Source organism: Pristis pectinata, chromosome 7 (assembly GCF_009764475.1).
Source record: "Pristis pectinata isolate sPriPec2 chromosome 7, sPriPec2.1.pri, whole genome shotgun sequence".
Lineage (NCBI taxonomy): Eukaryota > Metazoa > Chordata > Chondrichthyes > Rhinopristiformes > Pristidae > Pristis > Pristis pectinata.
Window position 1 is genome coordinate 48,841,802 of NC_067411.1, and position 24,083 is coordinate 48,865,884.

Here is a 24,083-nt window from a genome sequence, read left to right on the forward strand (position 1 = left end):
GCATCAGGACTGAGCAGGAAGAGAAAATGTAGCCAGTATATAGCCAGATGGGGAGGGAATGGTGGGCAGATGGAACGAGGTAGGGGAGGGGTAGTGGGAGGTGGAAGGAGATGGGAAAGGTGAACAAAGGGAGAAGAAACCGATGTGGACAGGTGAGTATGTGGGAGAGCAGAACATTGAGGACGTGGGTTACCTGAAATTGGAAAATTCAATATTCGTATGATTGGGTTGTAAGCTACCCAAGTGGAAAATGAAATGCACTTTGCATTTGTCCTCACCATAGTGATGGAGATGGCTGAGGACAGACAGGTCAGTGTGGGAGAAGGAAGGAGAGATAAAATAACATGGAACTGGAAGATTGAGATGGCCGTTGCAAACAGGGCAAAGTACTAAATGAGTATTCACATCAACATTCACCAAGGATGAAGGACACAAAGGATAGTAAGATTAGGGAGGGGTACGCTGATATTCTGGGGCATGTTCATATCAAGAAGGAGGAGGTGCTGGAGCTCTTGAAAAACACTGAGTTGAATAAATCCACAGAGCCGGATGGGATCTATCCGAGGCAAGAGAGGAGATTGCTCGGATTTTGACAGAGATCCTTATATCATCTTTAGCCACAATGTCCCAGAGGAGTGGAAAATAGCCAATGTTGCTTCTTTGTTTAACAAGGACAATAGAGACAAACCAGGAAGTTGTACACTGGTGAGCCTTACATTACTGGCAGGGATATTATTAGAGAAAGTTCTTAATGATAGGATCTACTCACATCTGGAAAAGCATGGACTTATTAGGGATAGTCAGCACTGCTTTGTTCAGGGGAGGTCATGTCTTAAAAACTTGATTTTTTTTGAGCAGGTGACAAAGATGATTGATGAGGGTAGGGCACTGAATGTTGTATACATGGACTTTCATAATGCTTTTGACAAGGTCACTCATGGTAATCTGATCCAGGAGATTAAGATGCATGGGATCCATGGAGACTCGGTAGATTGGATTCAAAATTGGCTTGGCTATAGAAGAGGGTAATGATGGAGGGGTGTTATTCTGACAGGTGATCAGTGACCAGTGGTGTTCCACAAAAGTCAGTGGTGGCACCTCTGTTGTTTGTGATTATATATCAATTTATATATATTCAATTTAAATGATTTATATGAAAATGTGTGTTCAATGATTAAGTTTGCAGATGACACAAAAGTTGGTGGAGTTGTGGATAGTGAGGAAGGTTGCCAAAGGATTCAGTAGGATAATAGACCAGTTGGAAATGTGGGCAGAGAAATGGCAGATGGAGTTTAATCTAGATGAGTGTGAGGTGTTGTACTTTGGGAGGTCAAACCTTAGAGTATACAGTAAATGATAGGATCCTTAGGAACACTGTACAGAGGGGTCTTGGGGTGCAAGTCCTTAGCTCTCTGAAAGTGGCAACACAAGCAGATAAGGTGGTAAAGAAGGCATACCACCATACTTGCTTTCATTGATCAGGTTGTTGAGTATAAAAGTTGGGAAGTTATGTTGCAGCTGTATAAAACTTTAGTTAGGCCACTTTTGGAGTATTGTGTGCAGTTCTAGTTGCAGCATTACAAGAAAGAAGTGGAGGCTTTGGAGGGCATACAGAAGAGGATCACCAGGATGTTGCCTGGATTAGAGAGTATTAACTATAAGGAGAAGTTCAACAAACCTGGATTGTTTTCTCTGGAGCGTCAGAGGCTGAGGAGTGACCTGATAGAGGTATATAAAATAATGAGAGCCATAGATAAGTTTGATAGTCAGAGTTATTTTCCCAGGATGGAAATGTCAAATACTAAAGGGCAAAGATTTAAGGCGAGAGGGGGAAAGTTTAAAGGAGATTTATGAGGCATGTCTTTCACGCAGAGAGTAGTAGGTGCCTGGAATACAACAGCAACACTTAAGAGGCACTGAGACAGGCACATGAACAGGCAGGGAAGGGTGGGGTATAGCCCATGTGCAGGCAGATGGGGTTAGTTTGGATTGCATCATGGTCGGAACAGATATTGTGGACTGAAGGGTCTGTTCCTCTGCTGTAGTGCTCTATGCTCCATGTCTGTTCGTACTAAAAACAGTGATGGTTTAGCCTACTGAGACCTGGTGAAGTCCAGTCTCTAGACATCTATTTCCTTAATTCAAGCCTCTTGTATATCCATCCTCCTTACTTCCTGGCACAGCAAATTTGGCTTTTAGCTTCCATGGCTCCACTCCTTGGAACTTATTCTCTCTCTGCACTGTTCTAAGGCCCTTGCTGAGACCTACCTTTTTGCCAGGGTTCTAGGCCCTTTATAAGCCTTCTTACAGGCTCACCACCCTCATTGTGTCCAGTCTCTGTGAACCCAGCTGTGCCAATTTTTTATGTAAATGGCAGTTGTTGATAACATTTTGACTTATAACCTTGGATAAGGTGGAAATCATCCCTCTGTAGAACACTTCCTTAAACAATGGCCAGGAAATTGGATTTCTCTGTGACTGAGTTTTACGACACATTCTATCAGGCATCCAATGGCTTAAAAATAAAAAGAAAACAAATTGGAAACTTCTCACTTGGTGTCAATTCTTAAGATATATAAATAAGTGGGTAAATATTACCACAATTGTGTGGGCATTTTTTTAATGAGACCAGACATGGATTTGTATGCAGAGTTGGTCTCTGACCCTGAGGATGTTGTCCTGGTGATGCCTTATGAGGAACAGCACAGTGGCACAGCAGGCAGTACTGCTACTGCACAACTTCAGCAACCCAAGTTCAATCCTGACCTCCAGTCCTCTCTGTATGGAGTTTGCATGTTCTCCCTGTGACGGTGTGGGTCTCCCCTGACTGCTCCAATTTTCTCCCGCATCCATAAGACTTACTGGTAGGGTTAATTGGCTACTGTAAATTGCCACTTGTGTAGCTGGATAACAGGATAATTAGGGGACGGGGATGTTTTTGATGGACACATGAGAGAAAGTAGGTTGCAGGGAATAAAATTGAGGGAATGGGATTGATGGGACTGTTCCGAAAGATGACAAAGATTCCAAGGGCCAAATGCCTCCTCCTATGTCATTAGGAAATATGAAATACAAGGAAACATTAGGGTTATACTCTCCAGGGTTTAGAAGACTAAGAGGTGATGTTATTGAGAGAGATAAGATTCTGAGAGAGATAAGATTCTGGCAGTGTAAATGATGAGAAGTTGTTTAGCCTAGAGGGTATAGAATTATTGAGTACAGTCAATTCTAAAGAGAAGGGTCGGTGTGTGGAAATAGAGAGTTGCTCTGCTACAGAGATAGCATGGAAACTATGGGCTGGCTGGTCCCTCCTTCTGCGCTGTAAACTATTCTATGATTTTATAAATCACTCTTAATGTAAGGCATCAGCCATTTAAGGTGGGGAGAAATTCTTCACTCAGAGGGTTGTAAATCTTTGAAATTCTCTAACCCAGAGGGCGTTGGGTATACTCAAGCCAGAAATCAAAAGTATTTTGGGCACTAAGTGCATTAGTAATAGGGAACTGGGTGGGAGGGCTGATCAAATAAAGGAGCAGCCTGATCTTATTGAAAAGCAAAAGCAGGTTCAAGGTGTTGTGTTACATACTCACTTCAAATTATTATATCCTTATGTTCTCAAAACACAAAGCCCCAAGTTACTCCAAGGGTGTTTTTGCACCAAAAAATAAATACCATTTTTTTCTAGTCTACAGTCCTGCACATCTTTTTAAGTGAATTTTGAAACATAGGAGTTGATCATCGCTGCTTGTTTGACTGCTTCGTGAAATTGATCATGAGACTGAAGAATGCAAAGGAGCCGCTCCTTGTGGTTGCGTGTAAAGGGGTGAAAGGAAAAGTCTGGCCCATTTACAAGCACCTCCAATTTAGTGGCAGTTTTGGAAGAGGGAGTTGCCACCATTCTACATAAATGAATGCTGAACACTTGTATCTTCAGCTGCAGGCAGTAACTCTTAACTAATGCAAGGAAACAAACAAGTTACTCAAAGCCTTTCCATAAATGTGTGCCTTGAGAATATTTGAGTATGAAGTGCCTTGCTTTAATTATTCCTATGTTTCCACTATGCTAATGAAATAGAACATTTACGTTTAAGTTGTGGTGTTTCCATGGTGATGAACTATTGTAGTCCATGATCAATTCAATTTCTAAATATAAACGGACTTTTTTCCACTACGGAGCCCATTTGACAAATTTGTTTTATGTTGACAATGATGTAGCTAGCGCTTAAATATTTTTGTTGCACATCAGTAACATGTATTGTGCTCTCTGCTGTTGTCTCCATGCTTGTCATCAAATGTGCCTGTAACCACTGTTGGAACAGAATCTATCAACAAACATAATCTAACATCTGAGGCGTGCCATGATCTGTGGCAGTCTCAAGGGTAACTAAAGATAGGAAATAAACATTGGCTTTGCTAATGACACCAGCATCCCATCAATGAATACAAAAACAAACCATGATGATTTAATCTGAAAAGCATTGTAACTTGGGTTCAAACTGATGTACAATGCCATTGAATCCCATGGTTATTTACAAAGTCTAAAATAGAGTGACCTCTCTTTAACAAAGAACAGTCATGATTTTCTCCCATGGACTGTCCATCACCTTATGTGATTCTATCACATTTTATAGTAACTTGCCATGTTCTTGTTTGCTTTAATCCAAATTAAATGATTAAAGGAAAGAATTAATCAGGGTACTAATTCAAGGATTTATTCTATTACCTCTGAAATGGTACATTTTGGAAGGTCTTAGTGCTTGTTCAGCTGCTGAGTTAGCCTTGAAAGTACAGACATCCTGAAATAGTTAGTTCATCTTTTATTAATTTGTACATTAATACTTCATGTTTTCACTTTCATGCTCATGCAAATCCTTGGAAAAGAAAACTGCTAAAGTAGTGCAAAGCAACCAGGTTTTTGAATAAGCAAATTACATGGGGATGAGGATGCATTTATGTGGGGTGTCAACTATGTTCATGTCAGCGTTGCATAATGTAGAACAATGGCTTTCGACCCATAGCCTCTGGGAAGCATGTGGTCCAGAGGACACACTGCTGCAGGTCATGTAATTTTTACACAGTTTTAAATGGACAAGTGGGGAGTGAATTCTACAGACCTGGCCCATGTAGCATGAAGAGACCCATTCTGAAGAAAAAACATGAGAATCACACATAGACTCTTCTTAATCAAAGTCAATAATTAATTGAATGGAGCTAAATAACTAATATGTTTGAAGCAAACCTGAAATATGGATACAAAAACATTTTCAACTATAAAAATGGAACTTACATGGGAGGAGATCTAAAGATGATTAAAGCCTCTTTGATCATATAATCCAAAATGCAAAAGCTTGAATTTTCTGCTGTATGCTGCTGTTGGCAACCTAAAGGCAATAGAAAGGAAATTTCTAGAAGGTCAGTAATAGGCAGATTTTCTGCTACCAACAACTAGAAAAACATGGTTTTGTTGCACTGGCTTCAGTTGCCAAGGCCCTGAGCCCTGGAGTCCCACCATTAAACATCTCTGCCTCTCTACTCTCTCACCTACTTTAAAAATTCTTCCATTAACCAAATCTTTTGGTCACATAATATGAGTTGGTGTCAAATACTATCGGCTAACTTTCCTGTGAATACTTTGGGATGTCATTCTATTTAATGGATCAACATATATCGCAAAGGTAGACTCCATTCATGTGCACCAACTCCCTCAAATAGCAACATGAAAGGGACCAAGTAATTTATCCCTGTGATGTTGACAGGGGGTGAAGTATTAATAAGGACATCAGGGATGACTTTCTTGCTTCATTTTGATATTGTACCACAGGACCCTTCATGTCCACCTGCGAGAACAGGTTTAACCACACTCAAAAGACAACACTTAAGATAGTGTAGTAGCCCCTCAATACTGCACTTGTGTCAGCTGAGTTTCTGTTCTCCATTCTCTGGAAAGAGACCCACTTGTAGGTCACTTGGTGTTTTAGTGGGATTTGTAAATATACTGGGCGAACTTCCATGATATTTCCCTCAGGCTTGGGTACAGAGAGAGAGGACTGATTGTGTGGGATCAGAACAAGAGATAGTAAAAGAACCAACATCAAACACAGGTTTAGGGTAAAGGAGAAACAGGAGGAAATAACAGGGAGACTAAAGGTTTTGATTGGACTGGGGGTCCTTAAACTCTGAATCAAGTCATAGGAACAGCTAGAAGGGAAAAGCCATGTCCATCTTGTTCATTGCTTCCATTTGGATAATAGCATGTGAACTAGTTGCCAACTAATTAACCAATTAGTCTACATCAGACCCAAGCACAAGGCAATGAAAACATCCAGTCAAGAAATACTTTGAGAACAGTAAGTTCCTCCCGGTCCTCAGTTCAATGTGCCAGTGCCCCTTCTCCCAAAGTATTATTTCCCGAAATCAATCTGTCTTGTTTGTATTTGAATGAATAATATCACTGAGTGAATTGTTGTAATTGGAGCCTTGATCTCAAAACAAGGCAGTCCTTTCAGGAGAGGAATGAGGAGTTGGGGGGAGGAGTTGGGGACTGAACACTTGAAGCACTAAAACCAGTATGACACTGATACACTGTGTTGTTATTTCAGCTCAGTACTTTGCGAGCACAATGTTCATTGTGGGCCTGTCTGTTGTCGTCACTGTGCTGGTTCTTCAGTTTCATCACCATGACCCTCATGCAGGAAAAATGCCCAAGTGGGTAAGTTAATGACATCGCCAAAAGAAATATTCTGGTCAAATTAATTTGTAAGTGAAGGCAGATTCCAAACTATATCAAGCGTTTAAGTGAAGTTTGCTCCTCAACCAGTTTATTCACTGTTTGTCAGTCTGAGGGTTAATAAGTTCATTTAAGTGGACAGTGAAAGAATTGATTCCAAGACTAGGGAACTGAATCTGAAGAAAGGAAACACTGAACGTATGAGGTGCGAGTTGTCTATGATTGGGAAGTGTTCATTAAAGTATTCTCAGTGGATAGGCAATGGTAAACATCAGAAGAATACAGGGATGAATTACAGCAATCATTCTTTTCCTGTCCAGCACAAAAATAAATGGGAAAACTGGCTCAAGCGTGACTTAGAAAAGAAATTAGGGGTAGTGTTAGATTCAAGGAGGAGAGATATAAAGAGTAGCAAACCTGAGGAGCAGTTTAGCATTCAGCAAAAGAACAATGGGTCGATTAAGGGGAAAACAGAGTATTACAGTAAGGTTGCAATGAACATAAAATCTAACCGTAAAAGCTTCTACTGAGTTGTGAAGAGAAGAAGATGAGTGAATGCATTGTAGATGTCTGACAATAAGGATCGGAATTAATAATGGAAAATAAAGAAATAGTAAACCGATTAAACACATACTTTGGTTTGTCTCCACAATGGAGAACAAAATCTCCCAGAAATGTTGGGGAACAGAGGGGGAGGGGGAGGAAGTGAATGAAATCAGTTATAGTAGGGAAATAGTGTTAGAGACATTGAAGATATTAAATCCCTAGGACCCAATAGTCTGCATTCCAGAGAAATCAAGAAAGTGACAATAGAAATAATCGATGCATTGCTGATCATTTTCCACAGTTCTATAGACTCAGGAATACATCCAAATGATTGATGGGTAGTTAATGTAATCCCACTGTTGAAAAAAAGAGGGAAAGAAAGAAAACAGAGAATTATAGACCAGTTAGCCCAATATGGGCAGTGGGAGAATGCTGGGGTCCACGATGTAACAGCAGAGCCCTTGGAAAACAGTGAAATGCTTGGTCAAAGTCAACATGGATTTATGAAAGGGAAATCATGCTTGACAAATATGCTCCCATATTATAAGGGTGTAACTAGCAGAATAAGTGAAGGAGAAGCACTGGATGCGATGTATTTTGAATTTCAGAAAGCTTTCAATAAGGTCCCACAAAAGAGCCTAGCAGGGATTGAGGGGATGAGGTACTGACATGGATAGAGGACTAGTTGGCAGAGATATAACAATATGTAGGAATAAATGGTTCTTCTTCTGACTGGCAGGAGATAAATAATGGAGTACCACGGAGATCAATGCTCGGGCACCCAAGTTATTCACCATACATATACCAATGATTTAGAAGAGGGAAATAAATATAACATCTCCAGGTTTGCAGATGACACATAGTTAGGTGGAAGTGTGAGCCTTAAGGAGGATGCAGAGAAGTTCCAGTGTAATTTGGACAGGTTGGGTGAGTGGGAAAATATATGGCAGATGCAGGACAATGTGGATAAATGTGAAATTATCCACTTTAGTGGGAAAAACAGGAAGACATTATTAACTAAATGGTGATCAATTAGGAAAGGGAGATCCAACCATTCACTGAAAGTAAACATGCAAGTACAGTAGGGAGTTAAGAAGGCAGGAAGTATATTGGGCTTTATAATGAGAGATTTCATGTGCAGGAGCAGGAATTTCTTGTTCCATTTATAAAGGAAATAAGCATTTAAAAAAAACTGCAGAAACTGTATACTTGACAGGGTCTAAGTGAGACCACACCTTGTGTGCACTTTTGGTCTCCTTATCTGAGGACAGATGTTCTTGTTACAGTGGAAGTATAGCAAAGGTTTCTGAGATGGCAGACTGATGCATTAACAGGGATTGGCTTGATTAGGCCAAAATTACTAAAGATTAGAAGAATAAGAGATGTCATAGAAACCTTTAAGATTCAAACAGGACTGGTCAGACTAGATGCAGCAAGGATTTTCCCAATGGTGGGGCAGTACAGGACCAGGGATAAGGGGTAAGGCATGGAGGAATGAGATGAGGAGAAATTTCTCCAACTTGAAGGCAGTGAACCTCTGGAATTCTCTACCATAAGAAAGCAGACAAGACCAAATTATTAAATATGTTCAAGAAGGAATTAGAAATTTTCTTGGGACTAGAGGGATATGGAGGTAAAGAAGGCACTGTGAAACTGAAGTTGGATGATCAGCCGTGATCACATTTACATCGAGGTGAGTGGCTTGCAGGCAGCCTGGGTTATTCACCTGGAGACTGAGCTTCATCAGCTGCAGTCCAGCACTGAGAATGCACTGCAGGTGGCTGCCTTTTTATATTTAAATTACACCTACTGTGGCTCTCCCTTGAGTACTCATCCTCCTTCTCTTGACTGTTACCCCAACAACTCCTCTCAACTTTCACCTCATCCAACCATAACCTCAGTACTTCCCTCCCCATTCCCCCTCCCCGATAGTGCCCCAACCCAACCCCTGGCATCCTGTTCACTTTGTGACTGGAGTCCCAATCCACCAGCCTACGCATGGCTCTATTCACAACAACACCTCCGATGATCTGCCCACTGACCTTGTGATCTATTAGTCCATGTGATTTTCAGTGGTATAGTGCATGGAGCTTAAGTGTGCAAATCATGTTCAACCATGCAGGATGCCTGCACAATAGAATTTTCTAGCAAGAGCCCATGCACAAAACATGTGTTGGCCTGACATGCACTGTACGTTTAAAGTGCTTTTCCCAGCATGGAAATGTTTCTAGGCCCTTATATTTATTGAAGTGGAAGATGAAACTTCTATGAATTTCTTGATCTCCTGATGTAATTTGGAGACACAACAAGTGATGTGAGACTTGGTAAAATTATTAAACTTCATTGCAGTATTGACTGCTTATACCAGAGCTCTCATCAATTTTCTACCAGTCAACTGCATATTGATGATTAGAGATCTCTTTATGAAACACTCAATGAAGCATCCCAAAATAGGAGATTGATAATGACCAGATAATCTGTGTTAGTGAACTTTCAGGGATAAATATTACCTGGTGCACTGCCTGCTCTACTTAGAATAAACTCCACAGTGATATCCCGGAATATATCAACATTACAAAGAACGAGGTGTTGGAGGAGCTGAAATGCATGAAGTTGGATAAATCCCCAGGACTGACCGGGTGTATCCAAAATTGTTGTGAGAAGTAAGGGAAGGAATTGTTGGGGCCCTGATAGAGATTTTTGTATCTTTGCTAAACACAGGTGAGGTACCAGAAGACTGGAGAACAGTGAACGTTGTGCTTTTATTTAAGAAGGGCAACAGCGATAAGACAGGGAACTACAGGCCAGTGGGCTTTGATCAGTAGTGGGAAACCTATTGGAAGGGATTCTGAGGGACAGGATTTATTTGCATTTAGAAAAGCAAGGAGTGATTAGGGACAGTCAGCATGGCTTTGTGTGTGAGAATTCATGTCTCATGAATTGCAATTTTTGAGGTGGTGGCCAAGAGGATTGATGAGAGCAGGGCAGTGGACATGGATTTTAGCAAGGCCTTCAACAAGGTCTGCATGGTAGACTGTCTGGAAGGTTAGAACACATGGGATCCAGTGTGAGTTAGTAAACTGGATACAAAATTGGCTTAGTGATAGGAGGTAGAGAGTGGTAGAGGAGGATTGTTTTTCAGACTGGAGGCCTGTGACCCGTGGTGTGCTGCAGGGACTGATGCTGAGTCCTCTGTTATTCGTGATATATATTAATGATTTGAGTGAGTATGTAGGTGGCATGATTAGTAAGGTTGCTGATGACGCCAAAATTGGTGGTATACTGGACAGTGAAGAATGTTATCTAAGATTATAGCAGGACATAGATCAACTGGAAGAGTGGGCAAGGGAATGATAGATGGAACTTAACTCAGACAAGTGCAAAGTAATGTACCTTGAGAAGTTAAACCAGAGCAACATATACACAGTGTATGGTAGGGCCTTAGGGAACGTTGCTGAACAGAGTGACTTAGGGGTACTGGTACATAGTTCCCTGAAAACTGGAACATAAGTAGACAGGGTGATGAGGAAGGCATATGGCATGCTTGCCTTCATTGGCCAAGACATTGAGTATAGGAGATGAGACAAACATTAATTAGGCCATTCGGTGTGCATTTCTGGTCACCACATTATAGGAAGGATGTGATTAAGTCGAAGAGGGTGCAGAAAAGATTCATAAGGATGTTGCCTGGATTGGAGAGCTTGAGTTATCAGGAGTGATTAGGTAGGCTAGGTCTGTTTTCCCTGGAGTGAAGGAGGCTGAGAGGTGACGTGATGGAGGTATATAAAATTATGAACAGGCATTGATAGAGTAGGTAGCTAGTGTCTGTTTCCCATGGTAGGGGTGTCTAAAACTAGAGGGCATAGGTTCAAGGTGAGAGAGAGGACGGATCTGAGGGGTACATTTTTCACACAAAGAGTAGTTGGCATCTGGAATGAGCTGCCAGAGCAGGTGGTGGAGGCAGAAACAATAATAACATTTGAGAGGCATCTTGACAGGAACTTTACTGATCAAGGTGTAGAGGGATATAGAATTAATGCAAACATGTAGGATTAGTATAGATAGACATGATGGTTGGCATAGATCCAATGGGCCAAGGGGTCTGTTTCTTTGCTGTACAATTCTATGACTCCATGTGGGAGCTTATCTGTGCAACTTGGCTGGAACATTACAACATCCATTTCAAATATACTCTTTCATTTACAAAGATGGAATAAAGTCTCAGAGGCAAAGTTTATTGCTTTAGTTGTTACCACCTGAGTTACACGTTAATTATTTATTAATACAAAGGTAAACAAAAACATTTTACAATCTCTGGACTGCAATGTGCTTCAATTTCAGTCTGTGAAGAGAGAGGTTAAACAGGAGTGTTTCAAGAGCTGTACGTAGGTAGACTAAAAGGTACCAAAAGTGAGATTCTTCATACAATGTGAGATTTTATACTGTTGGGAAGGTTCTACACGGCAGGATGGAATCTGAAGTACTAGTCAGGTGTATTTAATCTGCATGGAAGAACCATTGTGGTATAATGATACAGTATTGTCATTATTTATTAATAAACACATGAGAAATTAATCCCAATTCCATATTTAAGATATATCCTCTAATTCCTTGTCTATCTATTCAATCTCCCCATGCTATTCCTGATAACCATGAAGATAAATTTGATTGTCACTTCACACTCTGCATTTTTTATCTTCATCATAAATCTCATTAATCTGTGGACTTTGGTTCTTAAACCCTCATCTAATAAATACAGTCCTCTTCTATCTCTCCTATCCAATCCATTCAAAATTTAATAAAACTTCCCACATGTGTGGTGCTCCAATAGTAAATCTCAAGAGTTTTCCCAAGGCTTGTGTTTATACATGTTTTCTTACCTCAGGCATTATCCTGCCAAATCTGCAATACACCATGTCTCAATATCTATAGCTGTGGCCATCATTCCCTAGTGTTTCTTTATGATTTTATATGGAATTATCATTACTCACTGTTATTTTTAGATTCTATACCTGTTGTAATAAAACCTAGAATTCCATTAGCTTTATTTTACAAAGTTATCGACCTGGAGGGTTACTTTTAATGGTCTGTAAACCCATCATCACAAATCCCACAACAGGTGCTTACTTTCATTCAGGAGACATCATGCGACATTCACAGCATTAAATTCCCCTTGAAACCATTTTTGTCTCTTCATTTCTAATCAGTACCCCTTTGGAGTCTTCCTTCTTCTTCTAAAGAATCGCAGTGGCCTAAATGTAACCATCAGTGATGAAGTGAAGGCACTCACCTCTGATCTCGAAGAAAGCTAATGTTTCAATTTTAACTAATGTTTCAAACATATTAGCAAACACATTTGTACTTTAGCAGAGTATTGGCATAAAATTGAAGTAAAAGCCATTGGAAGATCAGAGAAGTATTATTTTCAAAAATAGAATGCTGGAAGAACTCAGCGGGTCAAGCAGCATCTGTGGAGGCAAAACATGTCAGTTGAGATTTCAGGTCAAGACCCTTCATCAGGACTGAGTGGAAAAAGGAAAGATATCCGGTATATAGCAGTATGAAGGGGGATAGGATAAAAGGTGGTATAGGTGGAGCCAGATGGGGAGAGCTGATGAGCAGCTGCAACCAGGTGGGGAAAGGGAATGGTAGGAATGAAGAAAGTGAGAAGAAAACTAGGTGGACAGGTGAGTGTGTGTGGCAGGAGAGCACTTGCGGTCTCGACCCTCTCAGTCCTGATGCAGGGTCTTGACCCAAAACACCGACCTACACCTTTCACGCCCATAGATGCTGCTTGACCTGCTGAGTTCTTCCAGCACTCTGTTTTTATTCAGAAAAAAGTTTCAGCATCTGCAGTCTTTTATATCTTGAAGTATTATTTTCAAAGCTGCTAATCTAGAAATTGGATCAATTCTTTATTCCCACATTCACAAAAAATAATTAATTTGTTCTACGTTGCATTGGCGACAATTCTCTAGTGAAATCTCATACATTGCGAAATAGGACAGCCACTCCTGTGCACAATCTGTGACGGTCTGCCTGATGATTTCCCAGTACCAAGTGCCCATCTCAGTGCATCATTATTTCCACAATGCCTGTTTACTGATATAACAAGATAAATGGTAGCTGGATGGTGCATCATAGACCAACATGGAACTGTCTCAGTACAACTAGAAGCACATTGTGCCTTTCACACTATTCAAAGGGAATCTCTGCTGACATTGGGAGCTCTGACTGGGCACCTTCAAAACTCACTGTACTCCCCATTCACCTTTCAAAGTCCAGGGAGTATGCTATAAACAGCAGGAAGTCCTTTCCCAAGATTTATCTGCTGGGATATTCATTCATCTGGGGTCTCATTAGCAGTTGAGGCATGGCAGAGACTGCTGCCACTCATCCCTGTAACCTAAAAGAGCAGCATCCTGTTCATGAGTGAAGCCCCTCTGCTCATTGAGGACAACAAACAGCTCCAAGTTGCAAGTCACTGTTCTTTTAAAGCTTGAGGATGCTCCTGATGCAGGGTCTTGACCCGAGAGCAGGAAGATGAACTCCTCCACACTTCTCATGCTACTGCATTCAGTGAGACACCCCGACGACATAAGGACCATCAGTGCGCATTCACATCAGCTTGTGCATGGCTCCATTCCCATCAGGGTCCTTGCCTGAGTCCTCCTGGCAGTACAGATGTGCAGATTCCCGGCTTCATCAAACCCCCACCAGATTCCCTACACCTGGTGCCAGACTACAGCCCACTGGTGCCAGGTGTATTTCCATGTAACATGTGTTCCTTTAACCTAATCTGCTCATCCATCATGGTGCCAGTCTCCAGGATGGTGCAATGAGGTGTCACACACAATGACACACACAATCATCACCATCATCATTGCCCACCTCTACCTCTTTCTCCAGTGTCCCTAACTACTCCACCCTTTACTCTTCACACTCCTCTCACTTCTCCTGTTCTGCCCCCTCCTCTTTTAGGAAATGGGAAACTGGGGGCCAGAAAGACAAAACAGAAAGTGGCTGCACTTGTACCCTGTAGTCAGAATTTCTTTACAGTGATGCAGCAGAAAAATGGGTGTGTACTGTTGAGCAAATCAGAATTTATTTGTTAATTCATTGATTTGCCTGTATATTGTGCACCTTTATATGTTATCAAGAGTTCCAGATTAATCATGTCTCCTCAATTCTTTACATAATAGTTACTGATCAGCACCATTTTCTTTTGAATGCTTTTGACATTAGTTTTGGTCACAAGAACACAAGAAAATAGGAGCAGCTGTAGGTCATCTGGCTCCTCAAGCCTGCCCCACCATTCAACATGACCCTGGCTGATCTGCCGTAGATGTCAATTCCTCTAGTTTTGTCTTCAACAATGAAGATACACTTCTTGGCTATAAAACTATACACCCAGACATTTTTGTAATTTAAAAGATAATACAGCAAGATCTCTACTTTTTATAACAGAATAATAAATTCATATTTTCTGCACAGTTTTGTCTGAAAAATCTCAATATTTTTTCCTGCTGCCAAGAGAAGTGTAGCAATCCCAGAATTTGAACTATAGTCTAAGTTCTTCAGGTTTTGAATTTGTGCAATACAAGTTATGCCCTGCTGTCTTAAAAGAACAAAGCAGGCACATACAATCATAGATTGTATTTGTCACTTCCTGGTTGTTGCACCTTCCAATGAATGAGTCATTCTAGGGTTTAATTTCACTTTCGTCACATCAGCCTTTGTCCAATTACCACTTACTCGCAGAATTTTTTTTTACCAGTACTTGATATTCATCTCTAAATTAATTGAGTCTCTTGGGTTTAAAAATAATAATTTCATTAAAGAACTGTCTATTTCAGATCCAGTTTAACCCTTACATTTCTTTGAGTTTCTCCGTCAGACTCTCTTGAATCATTGCCAATAGATCTGGCCCGAATTTGGTGGAAATGCCAACAGTTCCTCATTGAAATTTTGACAGTTGGCAAAGCTGGGCTGTGACTTGGCTGGCTTTCAATGCTTTTTTCAGACATTTGTAAGTGTTTTTTGCAAGCTTTCCCACATCGTGTAAGACCTTACTCCGACACACTCCCATGCCAATTAGAGTCAGGACGAGACGTTGCCAGTAATCTGACATCAGTAGTCTGGGATCTACCTATAATTAAGGCCATACTTTTGAGTAACACACAAAAATCTGGAGGAACTCAGCGGGTTAGGCAGCATCTATGGAGGGAAATGGACAATTGACATTTCGGGTCTAGCCCTTTATCAAGACTGGGATCAAGGCCATACTCGTCCCATGTGTTTTGGTAAAGTCAGCCCAATATCTTTTCTAATCAATCATCCTCATGCTGCATCCATGCATGAACTTTCTTAGATTAAGCCTAATCTGCACAGAACTGTTTGTGCTGTTACAGAGAGTGTGGAAATAGAGAGAAAATACTTGGGTAATAATGGACTCAAATCCTATCCACACGTAAAGAAAAAAACCCTTCATATCACATGAAAGAAATATTTATAATCTTGCAAAATTTAAATCTGCAAAGGATTCGCTGTTTCTTAGAAGGGGATAAATATCCTAAGAAGTTGCAGGTCATTCTGAAAATAAACTAATGTTGAAAAAAAAGGGTTCAGTCTGTGACTCTATTTATCACAGAAATAGAAACCATCAGTTATATCTACTGAGAAACTTTGTTGCAGAATTTTAAATGTGTTCTCCACAACTTGATTCAAAGAGCTTCTGTGGGAGGGAATATCATAAATGTTTATCCATTAATTATCCATTAATTCTGCTCCATAGCTAGGTATCAACAATTTTGCATTTACCAGTAAGGGTATCTCAAAGAAATCCTCTCAAAAAGATCCAGCAATCTCTGCGGTGCAAAAGTATCTATCTAAATATCAATTGCTCTTTTGTGTCAGCGCTGAGGGATCAACAGGGTCTAACAACGGCGCTGTTATCAAAGAGCTAAACAATCGCATTCTTACAATCACTAAATAGGCAAATAAAAAGCACAGCTAATTAACTCTTAATAATTTTACAGATCAATGAACAAAATAAAAAGTACAATCAAGAAGTATGGTGCCCCTATATGTATTAACAGTCAGTTCTGCCCCTTCACCTGAACGATCAGACTATATATGCACCTGCATATTCAGGACTCAAATTTACTTTCCTCATAATGAGGAATCCAGAGTTAATGTTCTAGGTGTATTCTTTGTATTGCCATTCAAATGCATCGAGTCATTTCTGGCAAAAGTTTGTTTCTTGCTGGTTGCCAGATAAAGGATGCCTTTGTGCAAGCTGGTGAAAAGATGTTCCCAATAAAAATATACAAATGACTCTGCCAAGAAAATCAATAGAGGTTCTGTGGGGCCAAGTCAACTTGCGATGGTTTGAAACTAAATAGATGTGGAAGTTAGCAATCAGAAGGGGTTTATCAGTGCAAATCAGAGATTACAGAAGAGGTGATAAGTAAAGGATTCAAACTACAACATGCTTTTAATGAAAATAGGTTGCTGCCAGCTGCAGGAAAACATGTGGCTTCAGAATTAACAATATAACAATACAACTGCACAGTTAGCAGCGAATTTTCACCATATTTTTATAATTCACTGCTTGGGATCTGGACATTGGTGGCAAGGCCAGTATTTATTGACCATTCCTTAACTGCCCTTGAGAAGGCGATAATAAGCCACCCACCAACAATGAAGTAGCAGCAATATATTTACAAATCACAGTGGTGTGCACGTAAGGGAGAACCATGCATCTGTCTCCATTGTCCTTCTTGGTGGTAGAGGTTATGGGCTTGGAAGGTGTTGCCAGACAGCCTAGCTGGTAATTGCAGTGCATTTTGTATATTTTTGCACATTCATGAATAAAGAGGATGGTAGATGGGGCGCCAATCAAGTGGACTGCTTGTTTCTGGATGGTGTCAAGCTTCTTGCGTATTGTTGAGTTGCACTTATCCAGGAAAGCAGTGCCTTATAGATTGTGGAAGAGCTTTGGTGAGACAGGAAATGAGTCACTCCCTCAGCCTCTGATGTGCTCTTAAAGCCACAGTATTTATGTGGCTGTTCACAAGAACCTGTGTTAATGGGATACTGCAGAAAATTTAGGGAAAATATGACTTCAAATGAGGAAAGTTCCTAAAAGGATTGGCTCTTTGAAGGTTAATGTGGAACTCTATAAAGTTGATTGCTTCTGTATTGGACACTTTAGATTCTGTAGTCTGGAGAGTCACCTTTAAAAGCATGCTAACCAAATCACCAATCCCACCACTAGCATTCATGCACTCCACATCTCCCAACTGATCACCATCTGTGCCACCTGAAATGTTGACAATATTTCTGTTTTCTGTACAAGCAGTAGGTGAGATGAATTTCAATTTTAACCAAAATATTCAATTACAAATGAATACATGATACTTTGTCATTGTTTTTATACCTTACTGTTTCAATTACAAGACCAAATGTATAGACATATTAGGCCAAATGGTCCCCTTCTGCTCTCCATGATAATATGATGAATTTCTAGACTTTAAGATATAAGTGATTACTGAACAAGAGAAAATATAATTTCTCATTCAATAATTTGCTGCATTTGGATTAGGGTAAAATGGATCTAATAACTAGAGACTGCACATTTGTGCAGTAGGGACATCTCTGAAAGATTTCTAAAGCACTATATATTTATTTTTCTTCACCATTAGACGTCTCTGTAATTTTAAAGATCTATATTATGTTCCTTCATCACAATTACAATAACATTTGTCTCGGCTTAAAACTAGCAGTTGAACCTAGATTCATTGATTAATGATCAGCAGCCTTATCAAAGATCTGTATTCTGTTTGAGCTACAGTAAGTGATTTGGGCTTGGGATTCTGTTCATGTGGCAGTGATATAGAATATGGGAGAGTACCATAGAGAGTACTGCAAATATTTGTATTTATATTAAAACTAAAACTGCAGCCCATTACCTTGGTTTCCAAAATTTCTGAATCTCTTGGCTGTAGTAAAGAGAGAATTCTGATAATAAGTCGCCACATTTCAATATGTATCATAATCCTTGTCTGTAAATAAGCAGATAGCAGCTGGAATTTGTTGAGGGTTTAATAAATCAAAAGGAATACCTACAATTATTCAAAATGTAATCATGCAGATTATAAGGTTGTCTTGGTATTTAGACAGTGATAAGGACCTCATGAAAATGGATGTCATTCTGTCAAAGAAATTAATACTGAGTAAACAAGTTATTTAATTCTCGTTGGACTCAATCCATCTACTGTGGTTAGTTGTAGTGGGGTTAGAAACTATGCACCATACACAGAAAATCACCGATAGAATTTCAATCACCTTCTCTCATCCTGTTGCATAAAGCTAATACTTTTCCAGAAGAAAATGCTGAAGTGTATGTTGCAGTCTTCCTTACAGGTTCTGCATATTCTGTTTCTGAATCTTATGCTTTTTACTCACTGGCCTACTTCCTACGAGACTTATGTAATTTGATTCATACTTGACCTGCATGGTGAGATCACTGTTGTTGTTTGCTGAAGTTCCCATGAATTAACATTTGATAACAACTAACAAGGAAAAAAAGTCCATGCCAGTTATTATAATGGTGTTTTGCTTTTACACTGACTACAGAATCTGGTTCCACCTAAAACACAATTTGTTACCATATAATAATAGTAGAAAGGTGCCAGCTTGGAACTGCTCTGTCTAAAAGTTTAGTATAAGTTAGTGTTAGGTAAGATATGGAACAGAACTGTAGTCAAGAAGATTTCAGCTAAATGCATAGTAGTTTGGTCCAGGGATGGCGTGTGAAGTTAACTGATTTGAAGATGATTTCCCAGCACTGACACCTTTTACTGTATGACTCTTGTACATCATTATCAGTTTTAAGGGTTCCCTTCCCTCCCCAGAAGTGAATTCAGGGAGTACTCATTGCAGTTTTGTGCCCAGCATTTCACACTCAGTACATGTCAACAGCGGGTTTATGTGTTTGGCTGAGGAATTTATGGTCCAAAACCACCATCTGTGGGATTATGAACAAACTGCTTCAAGCCACGATCAACTCTAATATCCTGTAATAATAGTGCTACCCAGTTTAATACAGGCATCAACCACTTAGATATTTGTAGTGACTTGAAGTTACACAACCAAAAGAAAATTGTACACCTCATACTAAACACTGCTCCAAAATGTATGTCAATTATACCTAATATTTAAAAAAAATGAAGATGCTGGAAAAATTAAATAAAAACAGTAAATGATAGAAACACAGCAGGTGAGGTTGATTCTGTGGAAAGAAAAATAGAGCTAACATTTCACGTCTTTGATCTGAAACATTAACTCTGTTTCTCTTTCTATAGATGCTGCCAGACCTAGTAAGTCAACTGGACAATTGTTGGTGGCAAGGGCTGGGTAAATTATATTATCAGGTGCATGCAAATTTTTCAAAGAGGACATCTTCTCTAAAACTGGGCCATGCATGGATGTACGAGAAAGCCTGGAGATTGGATCTGACGTGCACTCTAGTTTGAGATATTTCCAGATGGTGAATGTAATTCTTTTTTGAGAGGCTAAATCATCCTTTACTACCCAATGGAATTCCTCCTCTATTTTGGTCAACTGTCAATCACAGTATAATTGAATAGGCAGCCAACAAATTGGGTTAAAATCCACTGGATTTGTCGACCTGTACCACCAAGCAGGAGTAGTTCTTGTTCTTATAGTAGTGCATTGTTGTCCAGAGTGATCTTGGGGGCCAAGTTCATAGCTCCATGAAAGTGGACAGGGTGGTCAAGAAGGCCTATCCAGCATGCTTGTCTTCAATGGCCAGGGCATTGAGTAAAAAGTCAGCAAGTTAGGTTGCAGATGTATGGACATTTCAGTTAGACCACACTTGAGTACTGTGTGCAGTTCTGGTCATCACACTACAGGAAGAATGTAAAGGTTTTGGAGAGCGTGAAGAAGACGTTCATCAGGATGTTGCCTGGATTGGAGAGTTTTAGCTGTTGAGAGGTTGGAGAAAGTTGTTGTTTTCTATGGTGCATGGGAAGCCAAGGGGCAACCTGATAGAAGCATAAAATTATGAGAGGTATAGAAAGGGTAGATAGTCAGAGTCTTTTTCCAAGGGTAGAAATATCAAATACTGGAGAACATAGGTTTAAGGTGAGAGGGAGAAAGTTTATAGGAAATGTGCAAGGAAAGGTTTTTACACAAAGTGTGATATGTGCCTGGAACATGTGGCAGGGGAGGGGGTAGAAGCAGATATGATATCTACGTTTAAGAGGCATGTAGACAGACACACGAAGAACTGGAAAATAGAGGGACACCAGCCATGTACAGGCAAATTGGGCTAGTTAGTTTGGATATATATATAAGATATAAGGGATATAAGATATCTTTATTAGTCACATGTACATTGAAACACACAGTGAAATACATCTTTTTGCATAGCATTCTGGGGGCAGCCCGCAAGTGTCGCCATGCTTCTGGTGCCAACATAGAATGCCCTAACCCGTACGTCTTTGGAATGTGCGAGGAAACTGGAGCACCTGGAGGAAACCCACGCAGAGACAGGAAGAACGTATAAACTCCTTACAGACAGTGGCCGGATTTGAATGGGTCACTGGTGCTGTAAAGCGTTACGCTAACCACTACACTATCATGGTTGGTTCAGACATGTGGAGTGAAGTGCCTGTTCCTGTGTTGTAATGTTCTGTCCCTGCCTGGAAGATGCTTCCAATTACAATTCCTCTTTATATCTTCTTCCAGGAGCCCTACTTCACCTCCAGTAGATTAAAAGTTGGTAATTGATTAAATGTCCTGAAATAGATGAACATTTTTATCTCCCTAGTCAGTGTCAGAAGCAACATTAATTTCAATTCAATCATTTCCCACAGATCTTTCAGTTGTCTTTCAAAATAACCTGAGATTATTGGTACAGGCTGTCCCCAGGTTATGAATGGGTTCCTTCTTTATAGACATCCATAAGTCGATTTTGTCCATGATAGTACACAAAAATCACTCAGTACAGTAACCATACCTCCACAGTATTGTAATGAATGCAGTTGATGAGGACCAATTAACATGGATGTTCATTTATTTTCTTCCCCTGCATAGTTACAATGGTACAGAATCAGGATGTCCCATGTTCAATGAATAGAGTACAGTCACAGGCATCCAATCACAAAAACAACCCTCTACCAACATATTCTTTCCCCTATGGTCAAGCCAGCTTTGGATCCCATTTACCAACTTGCCCTGGATCCCATAAGTCCTAACATTTTGGACCAACCTCCCATGTGGGACCTTGTCGAAGACCTTACTAAAATCCTTGTAAATCACATCTACTGCACTGTCCTCACCATAGAACATAGAACAGTACAGCACAGGAACAGGCCACTTGGCCTATTACATCTGTGCCAACCATGATGTCAACGTAAACTAATCCCATCTGCCTGCACATGGTCTATATCTCTTCACTCTCTGCCTACTTATATGCCTGTCTAAATGGCTATTAAATGTTTCTGCTTCTACCACCTCCTCTGGTAATGAATTCCAGACATCCACCACTCTGTGTAAAAAAAAACTTGCCTTACACATCTCCTTTAAACTTTCCCTCTTTCCCCTTAAACACATGCCCTCTAGAATTTGACTTCTCCACCACGGGAAAAAGACTCTGACTACCTACCTTATCTATGCCTCTGATAACTTTATAAACTTCTATCAGATCACTCCTCAGCCTTCAGCATTACAGAGAAAACAATTCAAGTTTGTCCAACCTCTCCCTATACAGTAGCTAATGCTCTCCAATTCAGGCAATATCCGGGTGAACCTCTTCTGCACGCTCTCCAAAGCCTCCACATCTTTCCCATGGAGTGGCATCCAAAACTGTACACAATGCTCCAAGTGTCTCCTAACTAAAGTTTTATAGAGTAGCAGTAAAACTTCCGAACTTTTATGCTCAATGCTCTGACCAATGAAAGCAAGTAAGTTGTATGTCTTCTTTGCCATCCTATTCATTTGTGTTGCCATTTCCCAGGAGCTATGGACTTGCACCCCAAGATTCCTCTGTACATCAGTGCTCCTAAGGCTCCTGCCATTTACTATATACTTGCATTTGACCTCCCAAAATTCATCACCTCACTAATGTCTTGATTAAATTCTGTCTGCCATTTCTCCACCCAAGTTTCCAACTGATCTATATTCCGCTATAAACTTTGACGACTACTCGTCTTCCAAGTCATTAATATATACTACAAACAATAGAGGTCCCAGCACTGATCCTTGCTGAACTCCACTGGTTACAGACCTCCAATCAGAATAACGCTCCTCTACCAATAGCCTTTGTCTTCCATGACCAAGCCAATTTTGTATCCAACCATGGATCTCATGTGACTGAATCTTCTGGACCAGCCTACCATGAGGGACTTATCAAATATTTTACTAAAGTCCATGTAGACAACATCCACTACCCTACCCACATCAATCATCCTCTCTTCTCTCTGCTCCCATTGGGCAGAAGATACAAAGTCTGAAAGCACGTACCACCAAGCTCAATGACAGCTTCTATCCTGCTGGTATAAGTCTATTGAATGGTTTCCTAGTACGATAAGATCGACTCTTGACCTCACAATCTACCTTGTTATGACCTTGCACCTTATTGTCTACCTGCACTGTACTTTCTCTGTAGCTGTGACACTTTATTCTGAATTCTGTATTGTTTTACCTTGTACTATCTCAATGCAGGGGTAATGAATTGATCTGATGAATGGTATGCAAGGCCAACTTTTCACTGTACCTTCCAACAGCACCTGAAATCTTCCCCACAAGGGGAGTTGATCCCATTCTGGTTTAGATGCAACCTATCCCACTTGTACAGGCCCCACTTCCCCAGAAACCTAATGACCTAGGAACCTAAAGCCCATCCCCTTAATCCACACATTCATCTGACCTATCTTTCTATTCCTATACTCACTAACTCATGGTACCAGAAGCAATCCAGAGATTACAACGGTTGAGGTCATGCTCTTTAAACAGCTACCTAGCTCCCTAAATTCATGTTGCAGGACATCAACCTTACCCCTATTTATGTCATTGGTATCAACATGTACCACAACCACTAGCTGTTCATCCTCCCCTTCAGTATGTCCTGCACCTGTTCTAAAACATCCTTAATCCTGGCACCAAAGAGGCATCCTGGAGACTCATTTGTGGCCACAGACACAGCTATCTGACCCCCCCCCCCTCCCCAACCCCCATGATAGAATCCTGTAACACAATAACCTTCCCGGTCTTATTCCTCCCCTTCTGTACAGCAAAACACTCCGTGGTGTCCTGAACTGAGTTGTTGCTGCTGATTTCCCCTAGAAGGCCATCATTCCTGACCCCCACCCCCCGAAGCATCCAAAGTAATGTACCTGTTTGAGAGGAGAATGACCACAGTTGACTCCTGCACTACCTACCTACCCTTCTTGGTGGTCATCCATCTCTTCTCAGTACCTTGCTAAATGTACTATCTACCACATTTTCCACATCCTGGATACTCTGTTGCAAGCCCATCCACAACTCCATCTGCACTGTATGGTCTGCAGGAGCTACAGCTGGACACACATCCCACAGGTACAGTCACCAGTGACATTGGATATGACCCTCATCTCCCACATGCTTCAGGAGGAACATACCACTATCGTAGCCTCCATATCCTTTATCCCCAGTCTCTTCTCCTAAGAAAGAAAGAAAAAAAATTCTTAACTGGTCACCATACACCTGCCTTATGGAAACCTAATGCTCACCAATCTTGCTC

At 40.5% G+C, this 24,083-nt stretch overlaps 1 protein-coding gene across 1 annotated transcript in view; it reads left to right on the forward strand.

Annotated features, from left to right (window-relative positions):
- Window positions 1-24,083, forward strand: part of chrna8 (cholinergic receptor, nicotinic, alpha 8) — a 313,552-nt gene that overhangs the window by 280,132 nt on the left and 9,337 nt on the right. Inside the window, exon 10 of the mRNA XM_052019719.1 lies at window positions 6,600-6,709. Within this exon, the coding sequence (XP_051875679.1) occupies window positions 6,600-6,709 (110 nt within the window). The remainder of the gene's footprint in view (window positions 1-6,599; window positions 6,710-24,083) is intronic.